The sequence below is a fragment of the Hydra vulgaris genome, chromosome 08 (genome assembly GCF_038396675.1).
Source record: "Hydra vulgaris chromosome 08, alternate assembly HydraT2T_AEP".
In the NCBI taxonomy this organism is placed as follows: domain Eukaryota; kingdom Metazoa; phylum Cnidaria; class Hydrozoa; order Anthoathecata; family Hydridae; genus Hydra; species Hydra vulgaris.
In genome coordinates, this window is record NC_088927.1 from 9,897,501 (window position 1) to 9,916,938 (window position 19,438).

Sequence of the window (19,438 nt, forward strand, 5' to 3'; positions counted from 1 at the left end):
TTGAATTATAATGTCCTATAAGAAAAGTGCTTCCACCACCAAAAGAAACATAACCCGCTTGATGAAGATTTTCTTTTGATTTTACAATTCACGCTAAATTATCACTGTAAGATACCTGTAGGATACCACTGAAAATCCAAATTGTTGTTATCTGTTCCTGAGAGAATCCATTAAAGAGAGACAAGAGCACATAAAGCAAAATAAGAAAGAAATTGAGAAAAATTTTTCAATTCAGGTCATACAGGCAAAACTGGATCAAGTGTTGAAAATGTACAATAAATTGGTAAAACGTACAATAAAAAGTAAATGCGATCTATTGAATGAAGTTTTTGACAAAAGATGGCAAATGGCTCTGCAGTGAGGATAAAAGGTTGTATAATCTTCAGATTAAAAGCAAAGAACTGGTCTGGTATACAACTGGGAAGGCTGCTAGTTCAAAGATTATCCATTCATTTAAAAAAAGAAAAATGGTGTCTACTTCAATAACAGTAATGACAACAGCAACAACATCAACTTTAGAGTTTGAGGCAGAATATCAAGAGTCTGAGAATTCAGAAGAACAGTCCACAAGTACCAGCAAGAACTACAGCAAAGTTAAAACTGCAACCAAAATTAGTAACATCTTTTAAGTTATCAACTAGCAAAGCCTGCTACCATTTGTCAACAATTATCTCCAGATGAGATTGACATTCAGACACCTTCACAGTCTGGTATGTTCAAATTAACTATTAAAAATGCTGTTAAACTTAAAGAAGAAATGAGGAAAGCACTACATATAGAAAGGTCACTGCACTTTGATAGTAAATAACCAAGAATATTAAGTGTTAGTGTTGAAGACTAAACAAAAAGAAGTTAAGTTACAAGCGCTATATCTACCAGACGGAAAGCAGATACTGTTAAATGTAAAGGCAGTCAGCTTTAAAGACATTTTACTAAAGAAAGAAAATGAACTACAGTTTATTGGTTGTCAACAACATGTTCTTGACTGAGTCCTTCACATAGTTATGGATGTAGAACTTGGTGGAAATTCATGATGGAATTCCTGAGCAATACTAGCACTTTTGGCATTTATTCTTCTACCAGAGATGAAGAGACAGATTACTTGACATATGTAGTTTTATCTCTTACAGATGGGTGAACAATTGGTTTATTGAACAAATGTACGATGCAGATAATTATTGAAAGCTATGTAGCAGCTTGCACGGTCACGAAAAAGTATTTAACTCATTGAAAAAGTTTTGGAATTAGGAACTGTTGAGGCTGGAAATTTGCAGAAGAAATCAGTGTGCAGAACAAGCAGTCCAGTGTCATTAAGATATTTTTAGCAACTGTAAAAAGAGAGAACCTCCAGCTCAGAATTATTTTTTCTAACAAAGCATAAGAATTATATAGTATGCTTTAATTAAGCAGAATTCTAAACAAATTTTTTTCAATATATAGAATAGGTTTCTGTACTTGTAGAATTTATTTAAGTTTGTAATTTTATATTTATTTATAATTTAAAGTGTTATGATGTAACAATAAACTGCTAAATGCTTAAAAACTACTTAATAACTTAATAATAATTAATTAAATTAGAATTAAAAAATAATGACCATATAATTGCTTGAGATTTTATCCATACGCATATATGGTCAATTTGAATTATTGGTTTGTGGTTGACCTTTTTCAACAAGAAAATCAAATGAATGTTTTTTTCAATACTTTTGTAAAATATAATTCATAGATTTATATAAAAGCCATATAAAAGTCAGTACTCTAATATAAATATATATATATATATATATATATATATATATATATATATATATATATATATATATATATATATATATATATACATATATATAATATATATATATAATTGATTTTTTGACGAGATTAAAAAAATATTTTCATGTTTCATGCGCTTAGCAATCATCAGGTAAAAAAAGGTTTTTTACCTGATGATTGCTAAACGCATGAAACTTTTAGTAGTAAAAATCATGTAGTTATTTTTTTAATCTCGTCAAAAAATCAATTATATAGCTCTGATATCATTCATCGAGCACTCTTGCTGAATATATACTCACAGTAAAATTAAACTTATTTATATATATATATATATATATATATATATATATATATATATATATATATATATATATATATATATATATATATATATATATATATATATATATATATATATATATATATATAATTATATATATATATATATAATTATATATATATATATATTAGGGTGTCTTAAAAAACAACATTTTTGAAAAATATATGCAGAGACCACCTTAATGTGTTCTATCTAATACAAAAACACTAGGTTTAAAATTTTTTTGAATAAAAAATATTTTAAACCCTCGAATATTTAATGGGTCCCTAATATTTAAAAAAAAATTTTTTAAGGGGTCCCTTAAGACCCTGGAATATTTAATGGGTCCCTAATATTTAGAAGAAAAAAAAATTTCAAAAATATGTCCTGGTACTCAAATGAAGCGAAATTATATTGTTAATTTTGGTTTTATTACATGAAAAATTACTTTTTTAACAAAAACAAAAAAAATCATTTTTTATGTATTTTTATGACAATTTCAATAAAGTAGTTAAAATTTTTCTAAATTAAATATTTTTTTTGAAATTTTTATATAATTTTGCTTCATTTGAGTACCAGGTTGACATACTTTTAAAAAACTTTTTTTTTGAAAATATTAGGGACTCATTAAATATTCGAGGTTCTTTAGGGACCCCTTAAAATATTTTTTATACAAAAAAATTTTAAATTTAGTGTTTTTGTATTAGATAGAACACATTAAGGGGTCTCTGCATATATTTTTTAAAAATGTTGTTTTTTGGGACACCCTTATATTTATATATATATATATATATATATATATATATATATATATATATATATATATATATATATATATATATATATATATATATATATATATATATATATATATATATATATATATATATATATATATATTTATATATATTTATATTAGAGTACTGACTTTTATATGGCTTTTATATAAATCTATGAATTATTTTTTACAAAAGTATTGAAAAAAACATTCATTTGATTTTCTTGTTGAAAAAGATCAACCACAATCCAATAATTCAAATTCACCATATATGCGTATGGATAAAATCTCAAGATTGAGTAAGAGTGATAATAACACACACACACACACACACACACACACACACACACACACACACCCACACACACACACACACACACACACATATATATATTTATATATATATATATGTATATATATATATATATATATGTATATATATATATATATATATATATGTGTGTGTGTGTGTGTGTGTGTGTGTGTGTGTGTGTGTGTGTGTGTCTGTGTGTTGTTATCACTCTTATTCAATCTCCTTGCCGCAGAACCCGAAACTAGAACAATATGTTTGTGCATATATTTGTGTAATAATACTGTTATATGTTTAAGACAATAGTAATAATGTAAAATTATAAATACAAAAATAAAAAAGCAAATTTTATTTATCAGTGTCAAGCCACGTGGATGTATTTGGAGCCAATTTTCAGTTCAGAAGATATAATGAAACAGATGCCTGAAGAAGGAAAAAAATTTAAAATTGTGGATAGTTATTGGAGAGACATTATGTTAAATTCAGTATGATTTTGTATTGTAGCTTCCTTAAACTCCTTTGTTTTTATAACTCAAATACAGAAAAAAAATACATTATAGTAGAATAAGAATATACAGATTTTCTGATTGTAATAAAACTTAATATAAACAAGAATATGCTTAGGTTGTTGATCCACATGTGCTTGTATGCACTAGTCAGCCAAAAATGTTAGATAGGCTTGTTGAAGCAAACCGACTTTTAGAGGACATTCAAAAGGGACTTAATGCTTATCTAGAGCAAAAGCAGCTTTTCTTTCCCAGGTATAACATATTAAGTATTTAATTTTTTTGTCACTTTTTAATCTTGATGTGCACATGAAACAATTTTAAAACTAACTGAACATTTAGAATTGTCATGGAATAATTTCAAACGTCAAGTTTGTCTTACAAAAATGTCAAGTTTGTCTTTAAAAATGTCAAGTTTGTCTTTAAAAAAAAATAATATTATGTTAATAAGTTTGTTAAAATGTTAGTTGATTACACAGTAAATAAACAAATAGTTAAATAAAATTCTAAAATTTTTTGTTACTTAAAACTACTTTAACAGATTTATTTTATTTATCTCATTTGAATTGCAAAATATATCACTAAAGGGTTTTTTTATTTCAAAATCTTATTTCAAATTCTTAAAAATATATCATTTTTTAAACTAAAGGAGCAGATTACTTGCCATAGAAGCAATCTGAACCAAATATCTTTAAATTAGTTTAAATAGTTTCATTTGTTGACCTGGAGATTGTAAAAAAGTTTATTTGCAAATAAGTTCAAGTGAAAAAGAAGAATTTTGAAGAAATTTTCATTTTTCAAAACTCAGTTTTTTCTTTATCTTCTTTTAAACTTTTTCTAGATTTAAGACTTGTTTTCTTATTTCAACTCAAAAAACCAACTGTAACAAATGTTAAAATTATTAAAAATTTAGTTGCCTTGTGCTATAAATTAAAAAAATCTATATAGTAGTTTTTAGAGAAGACTTAGATAGTTTAATAAGAAGGTAGTTTAATCAAGAATCATAACTCTATAATTAGTTCAAGTAATCAATAATGATTAAGTGATTAATGGAATTTTATCCTTTAATTGTGTTTAGCTGATATTAAGTTTTTTTCTTGATATAAAGTTAGTTTTGATTTTTTTTCAGATTTTTCTTTCTCTCGAATGATGAACTTTTGGAAATACTTTCTGAAACAAAAGATCCTCTTCGTGTGCAACCACATTTAAAGAAATGCTTTGAAGGTATATCAAAGCTTAAATTTACTGAAAATCAAGAAATTGTTGCCATGATAAGTGCTGAGAAAGAAGTTGTTCCATTTATGGAAAAGATCATTCCTGCTGAAGCCAAGGTTTAATTTTTTTTGTAAATATTTTTTGTTAGACTATTTCATCAATTTATAGTTAAGGCTCTTTTTTAATAACTTTTTAATTGTAGCATGTATGGACAACATCTGGTACAAATAGCTAATTTAAGTAAAGAATTTTAAAACATAACTATAGATAATAAAATATTTTGTTCTTATTTTGATCACAAAATAATATTGTCATATTTCATATATTACATTTTGTAGGGCATGGTAGAGAAATGGCTTCTTCAAGTTGAAACTGTTATGATCATGAGTTTACAAAAAGTTGCTGATGATGCTCTTAAAGCATATTCTTTAACACCTCGAGAAAATTGGGTACAAGAATGGCCAGGACAGGTGAGATATTGTAACTATTATAATTTATAAAGGAGTCAAACTATTTTTAAATAAGTAATGGGTAATTCAGTGTTATCAGGTCAAGCTGACTTGACATTTTTATTTAACAGGTTTTAAGTTGGGTTTATCCATTTAATATATAGGCTGCTTTAGTGTTAAAAAAACAGTTATTAATAAACGGCTCATGTTAGTGTTAGGCAATCCCAACATACTAACCTGTTGACCCAACCTATTGTGACTCTAAGGCATGATATAAATATGAAGTTGTATATACCACTATAGTTTTAAATGCAATCTTTTAATACCACTATTGTTTTAAATGCAATCTTTCAATACCGCTATAGTTTTTTTGAAATAACTATAGTTTTTCTTGTAATTGCTTAAGATGAATTTTTTTATTAATATTCAATTTCATATTCATCAAATGTAAAAATCCATCAAAGGCATTTGAAACTATAATATATAAAATAGAATAGCTGTGTTGTGTAATTATTTTTTTTGTATTTTTTATTTGCTTTTAGACAAAGATATAAACTGTCTTTTTTTGTGATCAAAGTTTACTTTTTTTTCTCACTAGATATATTGATATACTAGATATACTATTGCATAAAACATGTTCTTACAGTATATACACACATTCCTTACTTAAACATAATAAATGTATGCACTAACATTCCTTAGACATAATGTATATGCATTATCATTGATCTTTTTAATAATTTACACAATAAAAGTTTATAACTTATATCTTAGAAACAATGTTAATAAAGGAACTAAACAGACTTAAATATTTAACAAAATGCATACAATTGAAGTTAGAATTTTAATATAATGCTTACATTTGGTTTTGCACAGAAACTTAAGTCTAATTTAGTACTAATAAAACACAAGTAGTTATCACATAAAAGCATATCACATGCCACTTGTCGTTTCATTTTATTTAAATTCTTCATTTTAATTGATTTTAATTGCAGAGACAATCTTTCTGCAACTTATTATACTATTTTTAAAAATGCTACATCCATCAACATTCATCAACATCCATCAAGCTCTTATTTTATTAGTTTGCAAATATCATTTAAATTGTTTAAGTGCATGGAAAAATTTTTACTAGCAGTGTGTATATAATACAACTTGTTCTATATAACATTATCATATAGAGAATTAGATATGAGAATTATCTGATCGTTTTAATGCAGGTAAGAGGATTCTACGATTATATGTTATTTAATATGCAGAAGTGTAGAAACCTTTCATATGTTATATATTACAAAAGTGTAGAAACCTTTCATATGTTATATAATACAAAAAAGTGTAGAAACCTTTCATATGTTATATAATACAAAAAAGTGTAGAAACCTTTTATATGTTATTTAGATAGTTATAGCAGTTAGTAGTATTTATTGGACTGCAGAAGTTAGTGAGGCAATACTCAAACCCAATGCCCTTTTCAGCTATCTAAATAAGTCCAATGATCAAATTAGCAAACTTGTAGAATTAGTTCGTGGAAAATTAGATAAAGGAGTAAGGCTGACTCTTGGTGCTTTAGTAGTCATCGATGTACATGGTAAATTATTGTTATTTTTTAATTTTTGAGAATGAGTTTATTACATTTCCATTAATATTTTTATTTAAAAAAAAATAAAACTTCAAAGTTTTTTTTATTAGCTCGTGATGTAATTGAAATGATGACAAAGAATAATATAAGCGATTCAAATGATTTTCAATGGATAGCTCAATTTCGATATTATTTTGAAGAAGGATTAATTGCTGTGAGAATGATTACAACTACTATTATGTACGGGTATGAGTATCTTGGAAATTCTGGAAGACTTGTAATAACTCCATTGACTGATCGATGTTACAGGTGCAATTCTCAGTTTTTATAATTTTTTTTAGTGATATAGTATATTATTATTACAATATTAATATAGATATTATTTTTTTTTATTAATACAATATATTATTATTACAATTATAATTCTTACTTACAGTAAACAACTGTAATTCTTATATCCTTACTAGCAACGTGATGGGTTATTAATAAATAAATAACTAATAACAGTTTAACTTAATATATTATCCAAAAAATATATAAAAATGCAAATTTTTCTAAAAGTAATCTTTTGAGTTGTGTTCACTCTTAGTTAACAAGATAAAAAGACTACTCAACACTCATTAAATCAACAAAAATTGAAAATTTTTTAATAAAATACCAGAAATGTTTAAGAACCCAGTAATAGCATAGAGGGTTCCATTTATAGTCCCTTTTTTAATAAATCCTCAATAGATAAACAGAGGATGCGAGCATTTCCATTGTGTTGAAAGGCTTGCAGTTGTGTTAATATGCTATAACTTAACCAATTGTAACATTTAGATACTAATTGCAGTAAGATTTATACTTAGTTCTCAGTTTCAAATAAATTTAAATAAATCAGACATCGCAATAAAAAAAATGACATTCAAGCAGCTTAACTCAATGTTGCCAAGATACACCACATTTTAGCGACACTGCTAAACTGGCATAGATAACAATCTTGCACTATATGTTGTCTAATAACACCACTTTTAAAATATAGAAACAACTTAATATAAACATATATATACTATTATATAACATATTATATAACACATAATTGTTAAGACATAGTTATTGAAAGCTATAAACTAAGAATATTCAGAAATACAACATTTGTGAAATGTTTTTCAAATGACATACCTAACGTATTTATTAGCTATAAAAAAAAAATTAAACAATCTTGATCTCAAACATGAATATTATTGAATAAACCAGTTCTTCACAGTCAATGCCTTTTGACAATAGTAAATTATATTTATGTATTGCAATTGTTCACGCATTGATGATCATTTAAAAACTATGATGTTCCTTTAAGACCATGTATTAGTTACATTAGAAAGTATAACATTATTTGAAACATTTTTCACCTACCATACCATAAATGTGATGTTTATCAATTTAGAAAAACAAACTATTAATTGTTCTTGTTCATATAGTTGCACCTAAGAGAAACAGTTTTTTTAGATTTACACCAACTTTGTCGAACATTTGATCTTGACTTTTATCAACTATCATTGAATGCCAACCTGACAGGAAACTGACTAAGTTTCAGAACAAAAAGCAATTTAAAATTTGATAGAGACAAATAAATTCAAATTACAACTACCTGTCAAAACTATTCCATAAATTTAATTATTGTTTAATATAATTATTATAAAAAATGTTTTTAATAAGATTAAAGACAAAACTGAACCGAAGAGAAATCGCTACTATTAAATCTACTTTGTCATTTATTTTAAACTTCTTAAGAAACAGATTTAATAAATTAGTGAACAAAAAAGTTTGTTCATTAAAACAACAAATAAAATTAAACTAATATTAATTTGTTAAATTAAACAAAAAACAACAACAATTTTCCAGGAAAGCTCCATTGAACATTATCTGTAGTAATAATATTTTGATTATCAATTTTGTTATCTTATTACTATTGCTTTTATTGTTATTGTTGTTATTAATATTGTTATTTATATAGTTATAAATTATTATTAAAAAATAAATAACTTGTTGTTGTTTTTGTTGTCATAATATAGATAAAAAAGCAGAGCTGGTAATGGTAATGCTCAATTACCTCTCCTGAATATTAAAAAATATAGAAAGATATACTTTCTATATTTAATATTTATACATGTGTTTTATATAAAATTTGTAATCAAGTTTTTATCATTCTAGAACTCTAATGGGCGCTCTAAAGTTAAATTTGGGTGGGGCTCCAGAAGGTCCTGCGGGAACTGGAAAGACAGAAACCGCAAAGGACCTTGCTAAGGCTGTTGCAAAGCAGGTTTGTCTTTATATTTTTATTTTTGTTGTAGTTCTTTAATGAGCGGGCATGTATTCACTATACTGATAATTTTTTTTTGATAATTTATTTTTTTATTATAGTGTGTAGTTTTTAATTGTTCAGATGGATTAGATTTTAAAGCAATGGGAAAATTTTTTAAAGGTCTAGCTCAAGCTGGGGCTTGGGCATGTTTTGATGAGTTCAACAGAATTGAATTAGAGGTTGACCTTTGTTGTTGTTGTTTCAGTTCTTATTTTTCAATATTCAAAGTAATGATATTTCTAAGCTAAATGTTATTATAGGTACTATCAGTTATTGCTCAGCAAATTTCAACTATTCAAAATGCTATCTCTGCTAAATGTAAAACATTTATTTTTGAAGGCACTGAATTAGTGCTGAATCCTACATGTACTATATTCATTACTATGAACCCTGGGTATGCAGGGCGCCAAGAACTACCTGATAATCTAAAGGTAAGAATCTTACCAATGTTATTTTTAGTTTTATAAAAAAAAAAAAATGTTTAATGTATTCACCTTCCCAAGCCAAGTCAAGTAGTATACTCATTTTTAATTTTACTTTTTTTGATTGTTGTTACTCTTGACTCAATAACTCTAAAGCAGGAGGAAAAACAAGAAGCCTTAACTGCTCTGAGAAACAAGTTAAGCACATTACAACCAGGGGAGTGATGGGAATTGAACTTGGAACTTTTTACTTACCAAGTGTGAATTCTACCATTACACCACTATGACATAGTTATGACATTCATTTTCATTTTAATAAAGCTTTTTATATTATTGGTTTTTTATTTAGATATTGTTTAGGACTGTAGCAATGATGGTGCCAGATTATTGCCTTATTTCTGAGATTTCATTATACTCAATGGGGTTCATTAACGCAAGAGCGTAATACCTTTTTATTTATTTTTTGTTTAAAATAATTATTTCTAAAGTTTGAAAGCTTGTTTGGATTGAATATGCAATTTATGTATCAGTAACTGTTCAACTTTTTGTTAGTATGGCAGTTAAAATAGTTGAAACATACAAGTTGTGTTCTGAGCTTTTATCATCTCAGTCACATTATGATTATGGCATGCGAGCTGTTAAATCTGTGTTGACAGCAGCTGGTAATTTGAAACTAAGATACCCAAATGATGGCGAGGAAAATCTTATTCTTAGAGCAATCCTAGAAGTTAATTTAGCTAAGTTTTTGTCACAGGTGATTTATTTTTTACTTTTTTGAATAAATTTTGTTTTGAAACTTGTTTAGTGTGCCATATTTAAATTAAAGATTTTTGTGGTTGTGTTTCAGGATTAGTAAAAATAATTGTCAGCTAAATTCTTGAATGAAAATAATGCATTAATACTGATAATGATAATTCTTTATTATTAGCTATTTTGTAGTTAAAATAAAAATATGAATAGGCTTTAGATTTAAAATTTTAAAAAGGGGATCAGGTTTTAAGTCAAAAATATATATATTAAAAACACAGGATATTTTTGAAATTTTTAAAAACGTCTTTTTTACAGGATGTACCATTGTTTGAAGGAATTATCTCTGATTTGTTCCCGGGTACATTGTGGCCATCTCCAGATTATGGTGTACTTATGGAGGCAATAATAAATAATTGTAAACAAGAAATTTTGCAGCCTACTGATTGGTATATCAAAAAAATTATTCAGGTTTGATTTTTTTTTAGCTTTTTATAATGTAATGTTTTTTCTTTTTGAATTTTGTTTTTGACATCAGGTATGTTTAGATATATGAAATGATGATTGTAAGGCATGGTTTTATGATTGTTGGAGAACCACTTGGTGGAAAAACTAATGCTTTCAAGGTTTATTAGCATGATTTTTTTTTAAGAAAAGCAGCCATTTATAATTGTAGTCATTATTAGCATTTTTTCAATAAATCTATAATTTTTGTTATTTTTTATTTAGATTTTAGCCCAAGCAATGTCAGATTTAGAAAAATTACAGACTCCAGATTTTTTTAAGGTTCTATTGTTTTTTATTAATGCTGTTTTGATTAGATAAAATTGCACAAATAAACAAATACAAGAAAATACACCTTACCATAACTAGACTTGACTAGATTTTTTTTCATATTTTATGTCACTGGAAGGTTTACTATGGATATTATTAAACACTTTCACTCAAACTTTTACTCACACCTCACACAATGATATCTGGGTTCCTTTCTATATACATTTTTGTTACGGTTTAATAATTTGAATTGGATTTATACTGGTAGAGTACTCTAGGTATAAATTTATAGTAAAAATGGTTATCACACTGATCTAAATTTTGAACAAATTTATAAATTATTATTTAAGTAAGAAAAAAGTTTTTAAATAGCCTTTATTTATAGCTTTATATTTTTAAAATTTTGAAAATAATAAAACAACACATAGAGTATCATATAACATATAATCTATACATAGAGTATCTCTTGAGAATTAAGAGATGTCGCCTCACAGTTTAGCAAGACATAATCATTTATACGTAAAGCTATATAGAAGCTATATAGAAGCCTGGGCTGACATTTGTGCAATATTTGCTAATTTAATAGATGTTTAAATTTCTCTTGAGTTAATCTTCATAAAATGAAATACATTTATTAAATACAAACCATTTATTAATTTACAATAAGCATTTGCACTAGATATGGTTAAAACCTTTTTTATTTTCTTTGTCAATTAAAATTTTAGATTTTTTTTTTTGTTAAATTTATAGGTTAAGTTTAAAATTATAAATCCTAAGTCAATTACAATGGGTCAATTGTATGGTAATTTTGATCCAGTTTCTCATGAATGGTCTGATGGTATTCTTGCTGTTTCCTTTCGTGAGCAAGCTGTTTCCACTACTGATGACCGTAAGTGGATTGTTTTTGATGGTCCAGTAGATGCAATATGGATTGAAAACATGAACACAGTACTGGATGATAATAAAAAGGTATGCAGTTTTTTGTTTCGAAAATTTATCAAACTCCATAAAACTTTTATAAAATGTAAAAAAAATAATTTGGTATTTATATTTAATTTACACAACTTAAAATAGATTCTTAAAGTAGCAACTTCATAAACACATAATCTTTTGTTTGTTTGTTTGTTCACCTCCCCAAGGCCCTGAAGGCCACTACAGACGAGGAGGCTACTTAATTGTGGTTATAACCCTCTCTCAACTCTATAACTTGGAAACATGAAACTTGACGAACAAGGACGCTGCGCGGAGAAACAAGTTAAGCGTGGTACTACCAGGGACGTGGTGGGGATCGAAAACAATATCCAAGAAGCATTTAAAAATATTCAAAAATTGCAGCATTTGCACATGAAGTCCAGGAAGGAGAAAGAAAACAAAAAAATATTATCAATTTTGGTACCAAGACATCTTCTTCTCCAGTAGCCGCTGAACATATCAAACATGACCAAATGCTGATATCATCACTCTTAAAGAAACTTATATTGAATGTAAACATGTTGCTATTAGGCACTTCAGAGGTGGCAAAAGCACCTCCAGCTCATCCAGGTCCATTACAACTAGTTTTTAACAACTTAAAAGAAAATTATATTCAATGGTAAGAGATTAGTATAGATGCTTTATATCTAGATAATGAAAAAGCGTTTGACACACCTCCTCATGATCTTATGCTCCACAAATTTTCTAACAGATCATGAGTTTTCATAGGTTCCGCTACTTCAGATTGGTTACCAGTCACTAGTGGTGTCCCACAAGGATCTGTTCTAGGACCTCTTCTTTTCAACTTATACATTAATGACATCACAGACTTAGTTAGCAATTCAATGAAGTTTTATGCTGGTGACAGTAAACTTATTTCTATTAACTCAACCCATGACAGCCCAATTATGCTACAAAACAATAATTCAAATCAAATATTGGACTGCAACCTGGCTCTTGCGTTGGTTATGGTATGGAATTCTAATTCTGCACACAGCATTAAAAAACTTTCAAAACCATTCCACCAAAGAAATTCCGCTTCTCAGAGCCTTATTCAGCAAAGCCAGATAATTACATCTTCATCTCACATCACTAAATAAAAGATGCATTCAAGGTAATTTATTCTACAACTTCAAGTTTATTAACAAGTTTGAAAATATTTGTTGGCTTGACCCTCAAATTGGCCATCCATCTGTTCGAATAACTTAAGGACACTCTCAGCATCTTGTCAAAGAGTTCTTCAATGCTTCTGACCTCAACATCAATATGCAATCTAGACTTTTTTTTAGAATTTCTTCCTCTTTTTTTTATATAAAAAAGAAATTCTTTTACTTATACAATAAAGTACAAAGTTATATTTAAAAATATTTTGAAATTTCAGCTATGCTTAATGAGTGGAGAAATTATTCAAATGAGCGTTAAACAGAGTTTGATATTTGAAACTGCTGATCTTGAACAGGCATCGCCAGCTACTGTCAGTCGATGTGGCATGATCTATTTGGAACCACACCAGGTAAAATTTGAAAATTTTACATTTTATTATTTTTTGATTTTTCTAATTATGTATAATATTATTAAATGTTAATTTTGATATTTGCCATAAAAAAATCAATTTTATTTATGAAGTCATTTTTCTCGTTTTTTTAAATTTTTTTAATAATTAAAAAAAATATTTTTTATATCAAAAATTGCAAAGAAAAAGTGCATTTTATACAAAGTTTATATAATTTTTGTTTTAATTTGAACATAAATATATGATTCCAGCTTGGTTGGGAGCCACTTATGATTTCATACTTGCAAAATATACAAGAGTCTTTGAATAAAGAGCAGATGGAACTTGTACAAGATTTATTTAAATGGCTGATGCAGCCTTGCTTAGGTAGACTTTTAAATAAAAAGTTTTTAAGTTGGTTTAATATAAAATATCTGTACTAAACCGTCAATTTTCTATTATTGGTTCATTTCTGCTAAGAGGCATTTTAGGCCATTTATATTTGTAGCTATAAAAAAGTAAATACTTAAAAGTAAAGAGCTTTAAAAATGTAAAAACTGTTGCATATCTTGTGAATGGCATTAATACAATGCTGAAAAGAATAATATTTCTATATATTTTGTGATTTACTTCAATGGTTCAAGATAAATAATTAAGCTGATGGGTGCAAAACAAAAGCTATCTGCCATAGGAAGTTTTTGTTTTTGTTTTTAAAAAGACCAAAGTTTTTAACTCTAAATAAAACATTTTCTAAAAAAAAGCAAATAAAATGAAATTCTTCAGAAAAATAATTGCGTAAAATAATAATTTTTTTTTTTCTAATTTAGTAAGGTTTTTCAGATTGGTATTTTTATTAAATTTGAAGTTTTAAAATTTTATAAACTGTAAAAAACTGCTATTGTTATATGGTTTTAGTTGGAAACATTACATCATCAAATACCTGTTTTAAAAATTCTTAAAACTTGTGGAAAGCATATCTTATTTTTCAAGTAAAAGACAGAATTATTTGCAAAATAAAAGACAAAACTATTTTCGTTTCTTCTAACTTATCTTTCTTTCATCTTTAGAATCTAATGACCAAACTCTTCCTATTGCTTATTAAGAGATTAAACCATTATTAGACACTAATTACTCCCATTTCCATTGAGTTGTTTTTAAATATTCCTGTCACAGTCTCGCGTAAATGTTCTGCAGAATTCTTTTCAATACTTAGTTTGTTTTCTAACATTCCTGTCACAGCCTTGCATAAATGTTCTGCAAAATTCTCTTCAATACTTGGTTTGTTTTTTAACATTTCTGTCACAGTCTTGCATAAATGTTCTGCAGAATTCTCTTCAATACTTGGTAATTATTTAACAAGTGCTTAACTGAATTTTGTTATCTGCTAAAAAATGATATCTAAAAATTGTATGATTCTAATTTTAAAAACATTTATAGATTGCTTTGACTGTTCTAATTATATATAATAATAATTATATATAATAATAATTATATATAATAATAATTATATATAATAATAATTATATATATATATATATATATATATATATATATATATATATATATATATATATATATATATATATATATATATATATATATATATATTATTTTTACCTAATCAATTTTTTTTACTATTATTAGCAAGTTCTTTAAGTTTTTGTTTACAAAGTTTTAATATCTTACCTTGAGTCCAACTTACTCTCTGACATTCAATATTGATTTTGATCCTCTTGCTCTACTGATCATTTGTTAGCCAATAGTAATTGAAGTGTTTTATGGTGCATTAGATAGAATTAATGACGCAAAGACATGTTCTTGACATATCAAAGGCTTTTAAAAAACAACAAGTTGTCTAACAAGTTTTTATTTTATTATTAGATTACATTAAAAACAACTGTCTGTTACTATGCAGTATGTCAAACATGTTTTTGGTTCAGAATTTTATCAAACTCTACTCATTGTTATTGGAAGAAGTATATCATAATAAAGAATCAGACAATGCAAATAAGTATCCAACAAGTCAGGTTTGTGTTATGTAATAAGCATTACTTGCTGAAAATATCCTTAAAATAATCCAATATTAAAATACTGACAGATATAAGCAGAATGTGATAATTTTTAGCTTTTTTTTTAACAAAAATTTTTGCAACATTTTAGTTCCAATTTCTTTACACTTTAAATTAAAAAAAATAAAATATTTTAGTATTTTTGTATGTTTTAAAAATTTTTAACAAATTTTAATAAAAAAGAAGTTTTTTTTTTAATAAAAAAAACAGTAAATAGCGTTTCGTTAGAAATTATCAGCCAATTGATTTGTGAACAAACCAACAAAGTATATTTTTAACACGTTTTTTATTGTAAATAATAGTAAATAATTTTTTTTAGATTTTATCCTGGTTGGTGTCTTGCTTTATTTTCTCTATTGTGTGGTCTCTTGGTACATTTATAGACTCAAAGAGTAGAATAATATTTAGTGAATTTTATAGAACACTTATTAATGGACAAGATAAACTAAATCCAAAGCCGAAAAAAGTTTTAAAGGTTGATTTTTTGTATGAATTATTTTAAAACCAATGGTATCTTGCATTATTTCAATATTGTTTGCAATATTTTTTATATAAAATATTTTCATATACTTGGTAAATATTTTTTGGTTTTAGAGCAATCTTATTCCTGATGCTGGAACTGTTTATGATTATGTGTTTGTTAAACAAGGAAATGGTTCATGGCTGCATTGGATGGAGACTGTTGATAAAAATTGTCTTGTTATTCCTCAAACTGCACAGGTTCAAACCTAATTTTTAGGTTCAAACTCAATTCTTTTTATTTCTTCAACTACACAGTTATTTTTGCAGATTTATGTTGCAACTGTTTATTTTGTTCAATTTATTTTTTAAATACATATGCCAGTTTTCAGAAAAAGAAGAAAAAGAAGTATTATGAAAAAACAATAAAGTTTTTTGCTGCAATAAATGCTCTTTAAACATGTTTTATTTACCTTATCTCTCAGTATGTATCTAATATATCCATTTATTTAACCAAAAATTGAAAATTACAAATTTTTATAATTTTACAAAATTAGGTTAGTTGTCACTCATATAGTTAAAAACTAGTCATTGGAGTGACACCTAAATAAAATAAACAAACAAACAAAAAAATTCAACTGTTATTATTAATAAATGAAAGCAAGTGTAAATTAAATTTGTTATAAAAACATAATATTTAAAATATAATAAATTAAATAAAAAGACAAAAAAATATGAAAACACTCAATTAATAACAACAATAAAAATTATTAGCAGCAACAGCACAAATAATAACAAACTTTATGCAAATGAAAAGGCAAAAACTACAAAACGAAAACAAAATTACATAACAAAAAAGCAAATACAAAAACTTCTACAAAATAAAATAAATTATATTTGTTACTCTTGGTAGAAACAGAAAAGAGATTTTTGGCGGAAACAGAAAAATGTTTTTTTGAACATTTTTCGATCTTCTTTTCTTTTAAGTTGTTACTTTGCTTTTAATTGATTGTTTTTGTTTTATTTTATTAAATCTATTTGTTCGTTTTTACTTTTTTATTCATTTTCTTCTTTCATCATTTTTTTAAATCTTTTTGTTCCTTTTTATATTTTTGTTGTTTTACTTTATTCAAATCACATCACAAATATATGTAAAAAACATATATATTTTGACATATATATTGTTAGGTATCTGAGCTAATAATTAACACAGATGAAACGACAAGACAGACATTTTTTTTGGATTTACTGATTTTACGAGATGCTCCTATAATGTTTATTGGTAACACAGGAACAGGAAAATCTGCAATTACCAACAGTTATCTAGTCAAACTTCCAAAAGAAAAGTATTTGATATATTGTATTTCCTTTTTTATTTCAATTTAATTTAAAAAATAAAATTGAAGTTTATTGGAACTATTTAATACTAAATATTTTTTGTAAAGATTTGTTCCAGTAAATTTTAACTTTTCTGCACGAACAACTGCACAGCAAACGCAAGAACTAGTGATGGAAAAGCTTGACAGGTAAAAACATTTTTTTATATGAGAAGATTATATTGGTATTTTTTTTGTTACTCAACCTTTAATATTAATTAGTTTTATGAATGTTTTTAAATCTATGTTACTTGACAGGCGACGCAAAGGTGTATACGGACCACCACCTGGTAAAAAGTGTGTTTTGTTTATTGATGATATAAATATGCCAGCAAAAGAAAAGTATGGTGCCCAACCCCCAATTGAGCTTCTAAGGCAGGTATAATATTGTATAGAATTTTTTTTATATACTTTTTTTAGGGTTGGAGATTTTTTTGACCTAAATTTTAAAAATTTTTGAAATTGAATCGAAATTAAATTGTGAAGTTTGTACAGCTCATCAGATTGAGCTATGCGAACAACTTTTACAATTTTCAACTATTAACTTTACAGTTATTAGATCATTAGATTATTAGATACTTTACAATTTTCAACTTTACAGTTATTAGATCAAAAGAACTGGTATAATTTGACAGATACTTCAACTATAATTTTAGAAGATATTGTAAGTTAAATGAAATTAAGTATAATGCAAAATTATTATTACATTGTATTAATCTTTTTTGTATCAATTTTCTTAGTTGCTTATAACAGCAATGTGTCCTCCTGGAGGAGGAAGAAATGAAATTACAAGTCGTTTCATGCGACACTTGAATGTTGTTTCTGTTGCTGATTTTGATGACAACACACTTACAAAAATTTTTTCCACTATCTGTGATTGGCATTATGGAAGAGGTTTTGAAGCAGATTTTCTTCGACTTGGGAAGGTGAACAATTTTTGTAAAAAGTCTAAAGCTATATTTTTTATGATTTTACATTCAAGTAATTTTTAGGTTGCTTTTTTGTATATATTATATTTTTGTATATATATTAATTATATATTAAAAAAAATGATTATAATTTTATTATATTTTATAGCAGGACTTATAATTTTATTATATTTTATAACAGGACTAACATTGATTACAGAGTTGTAATATTTTCTGAAGTAATTTATCCTGTATAAATATTTGTCAAATAAATAAAATAAATATATTTTTTTTATAAATTATATTTTAAGATAATTGTAAATGCCACAATGCAAGTTTATAAATCAGCAATGGCTAATTTTCTTCCTACACCATCCAAATCACATTATGTATTTAACCTTCGTGATTTTTCTCGAGTCATTAGAGGCATACTATTAGTACCCAGCACCCATTTACAGGATACTAATAAACTTATTAGATTATGGGTTCATGAAGTCTATCGAGTTTTTTATGATCGACTTATTGACGATTCAGATAGATTATTTTTCTTTGATTTGATTACTGACACTACAAAAAAGCAATTTAATAAAGAACTTGGCACTCTAATGAAACATCTTGTACCTATTGGACCTATCACAGATTCTAGCATTAGATCATTGTTTTTTGGAGATTACATGCCAAGCAATTCTTCTGAAAAAATATATGATGAAGTAACAGACCTTAGTTTATTGACATTAAGAATGGAAAGGTGTGTATATGTATTTTTTTTATATTTTTTAAAGATATACATTGCTTTCGAAAAAGGTAGGCATTTTAAAGTTTTGTTGCCTAAAGCATATTTGAACTACCATTAAATAGAAACTAAAGGAAATATATTTAAAAATATTTATTTGCTAGAAAAATCCTTTTTAAACAAATATTGCATCTCGGTAACATACTAAAACATAAA

At 26.0% G+C, this 19,438-nt stretch overlaps 1 protein-coding gene across 2 annotated transcripts in view; it reads left to right on the forward strand.

Moving 5' to 3' along the window:
• The window catches only part of LOC100203362 (dynein axonemal heavy chain 3), a 135,703-nt gene that overhangs the window by 81,089 nt on the left and 35,176 nt on the right, over nt 1-19,438 (forward strand). For both annotated transcript variants that reach the window (XM_065803056.1, XM_065803057.1), the window contains 26 exons: nt 3,540-3,665; nt 3,805-3,941; nt 4,816-5,017; nt 5,240-5,371; nt 6,749-6,938; nt 7,040-7,238; nt 9,120-9,228; nt 9,330-9,449; nt 9,531-9,701; nt 10,042-10,133; nt 10,245-10,446; nt 10,758-10,910; nt 10,988-11,065; nt 11,169-11,225; nt 11,964-12,182; nt 13,567-13,698; nt 13,950-14,064; nt 15,559-15,704; nt 16,066-16,221; nt 16,341-16,466; nt 17,394-17,551; nt 17,651-17,731; nt 17,840-17,960; nt 18,183-18,245; nt 18,322-18,507; nt 18,801-19,237. In XM_065803056.1, the coding sequence (XP_065659128.1) occupies nt 3,540-3,665; nt 3,805-3,941; nt 4,816-5,017; nt 5,240-5,371; nt 6,749-6,938; nt 7,040-7,238; nt 9,120-9,228; nt 9,330-9,449; nt 9,531-9,701; nt 10,042-10,133; nt 10,245-10,446; nt 10,758-10,910; nt 10,988-11,065; nt 11,169-11,225; nt 11,964-12,182; nt 13,567-13,698; nt 13,950-14,064; nt 15,559-15,704; nt 16,066-16,221; nt 16,341-16,466; nt 17,394-17,551; nt 17,651-17,731; nt 17,840-17,960; nt 18,183-18,245; nt 18,322-18,507; nt 18,801-19,237 (3,908 nt within the window). The remainder of the gene's footprint in view (nt 1-3,539; nt 3,666-3,804; nt 3,942-4,815; nt 5,018-5,239; nt 5,372-6,748; nt 6,939-7,039; nt 7,239-9,119; nt 9,229-9,329; nt 9,450-9,530; nt 9,702-10,041; nt 10,134-10,244; nt 10,447-10,757; nt 10,911-10,987; nt 11,066-11,168; nt 11,226-11,963; nt 12,183-13,566; nt 13,699-13,949; nt 14,065-15,558; nt 15,705-16,065; nt 16,222-16,340; nt 16,467-17,393; nt 17,552-17,650; nt 17,732-17,839; nt 17,961-18,182; nt 18,246-18,321; nt 18,508-18,800; nt 19,238-19,438) is intronic.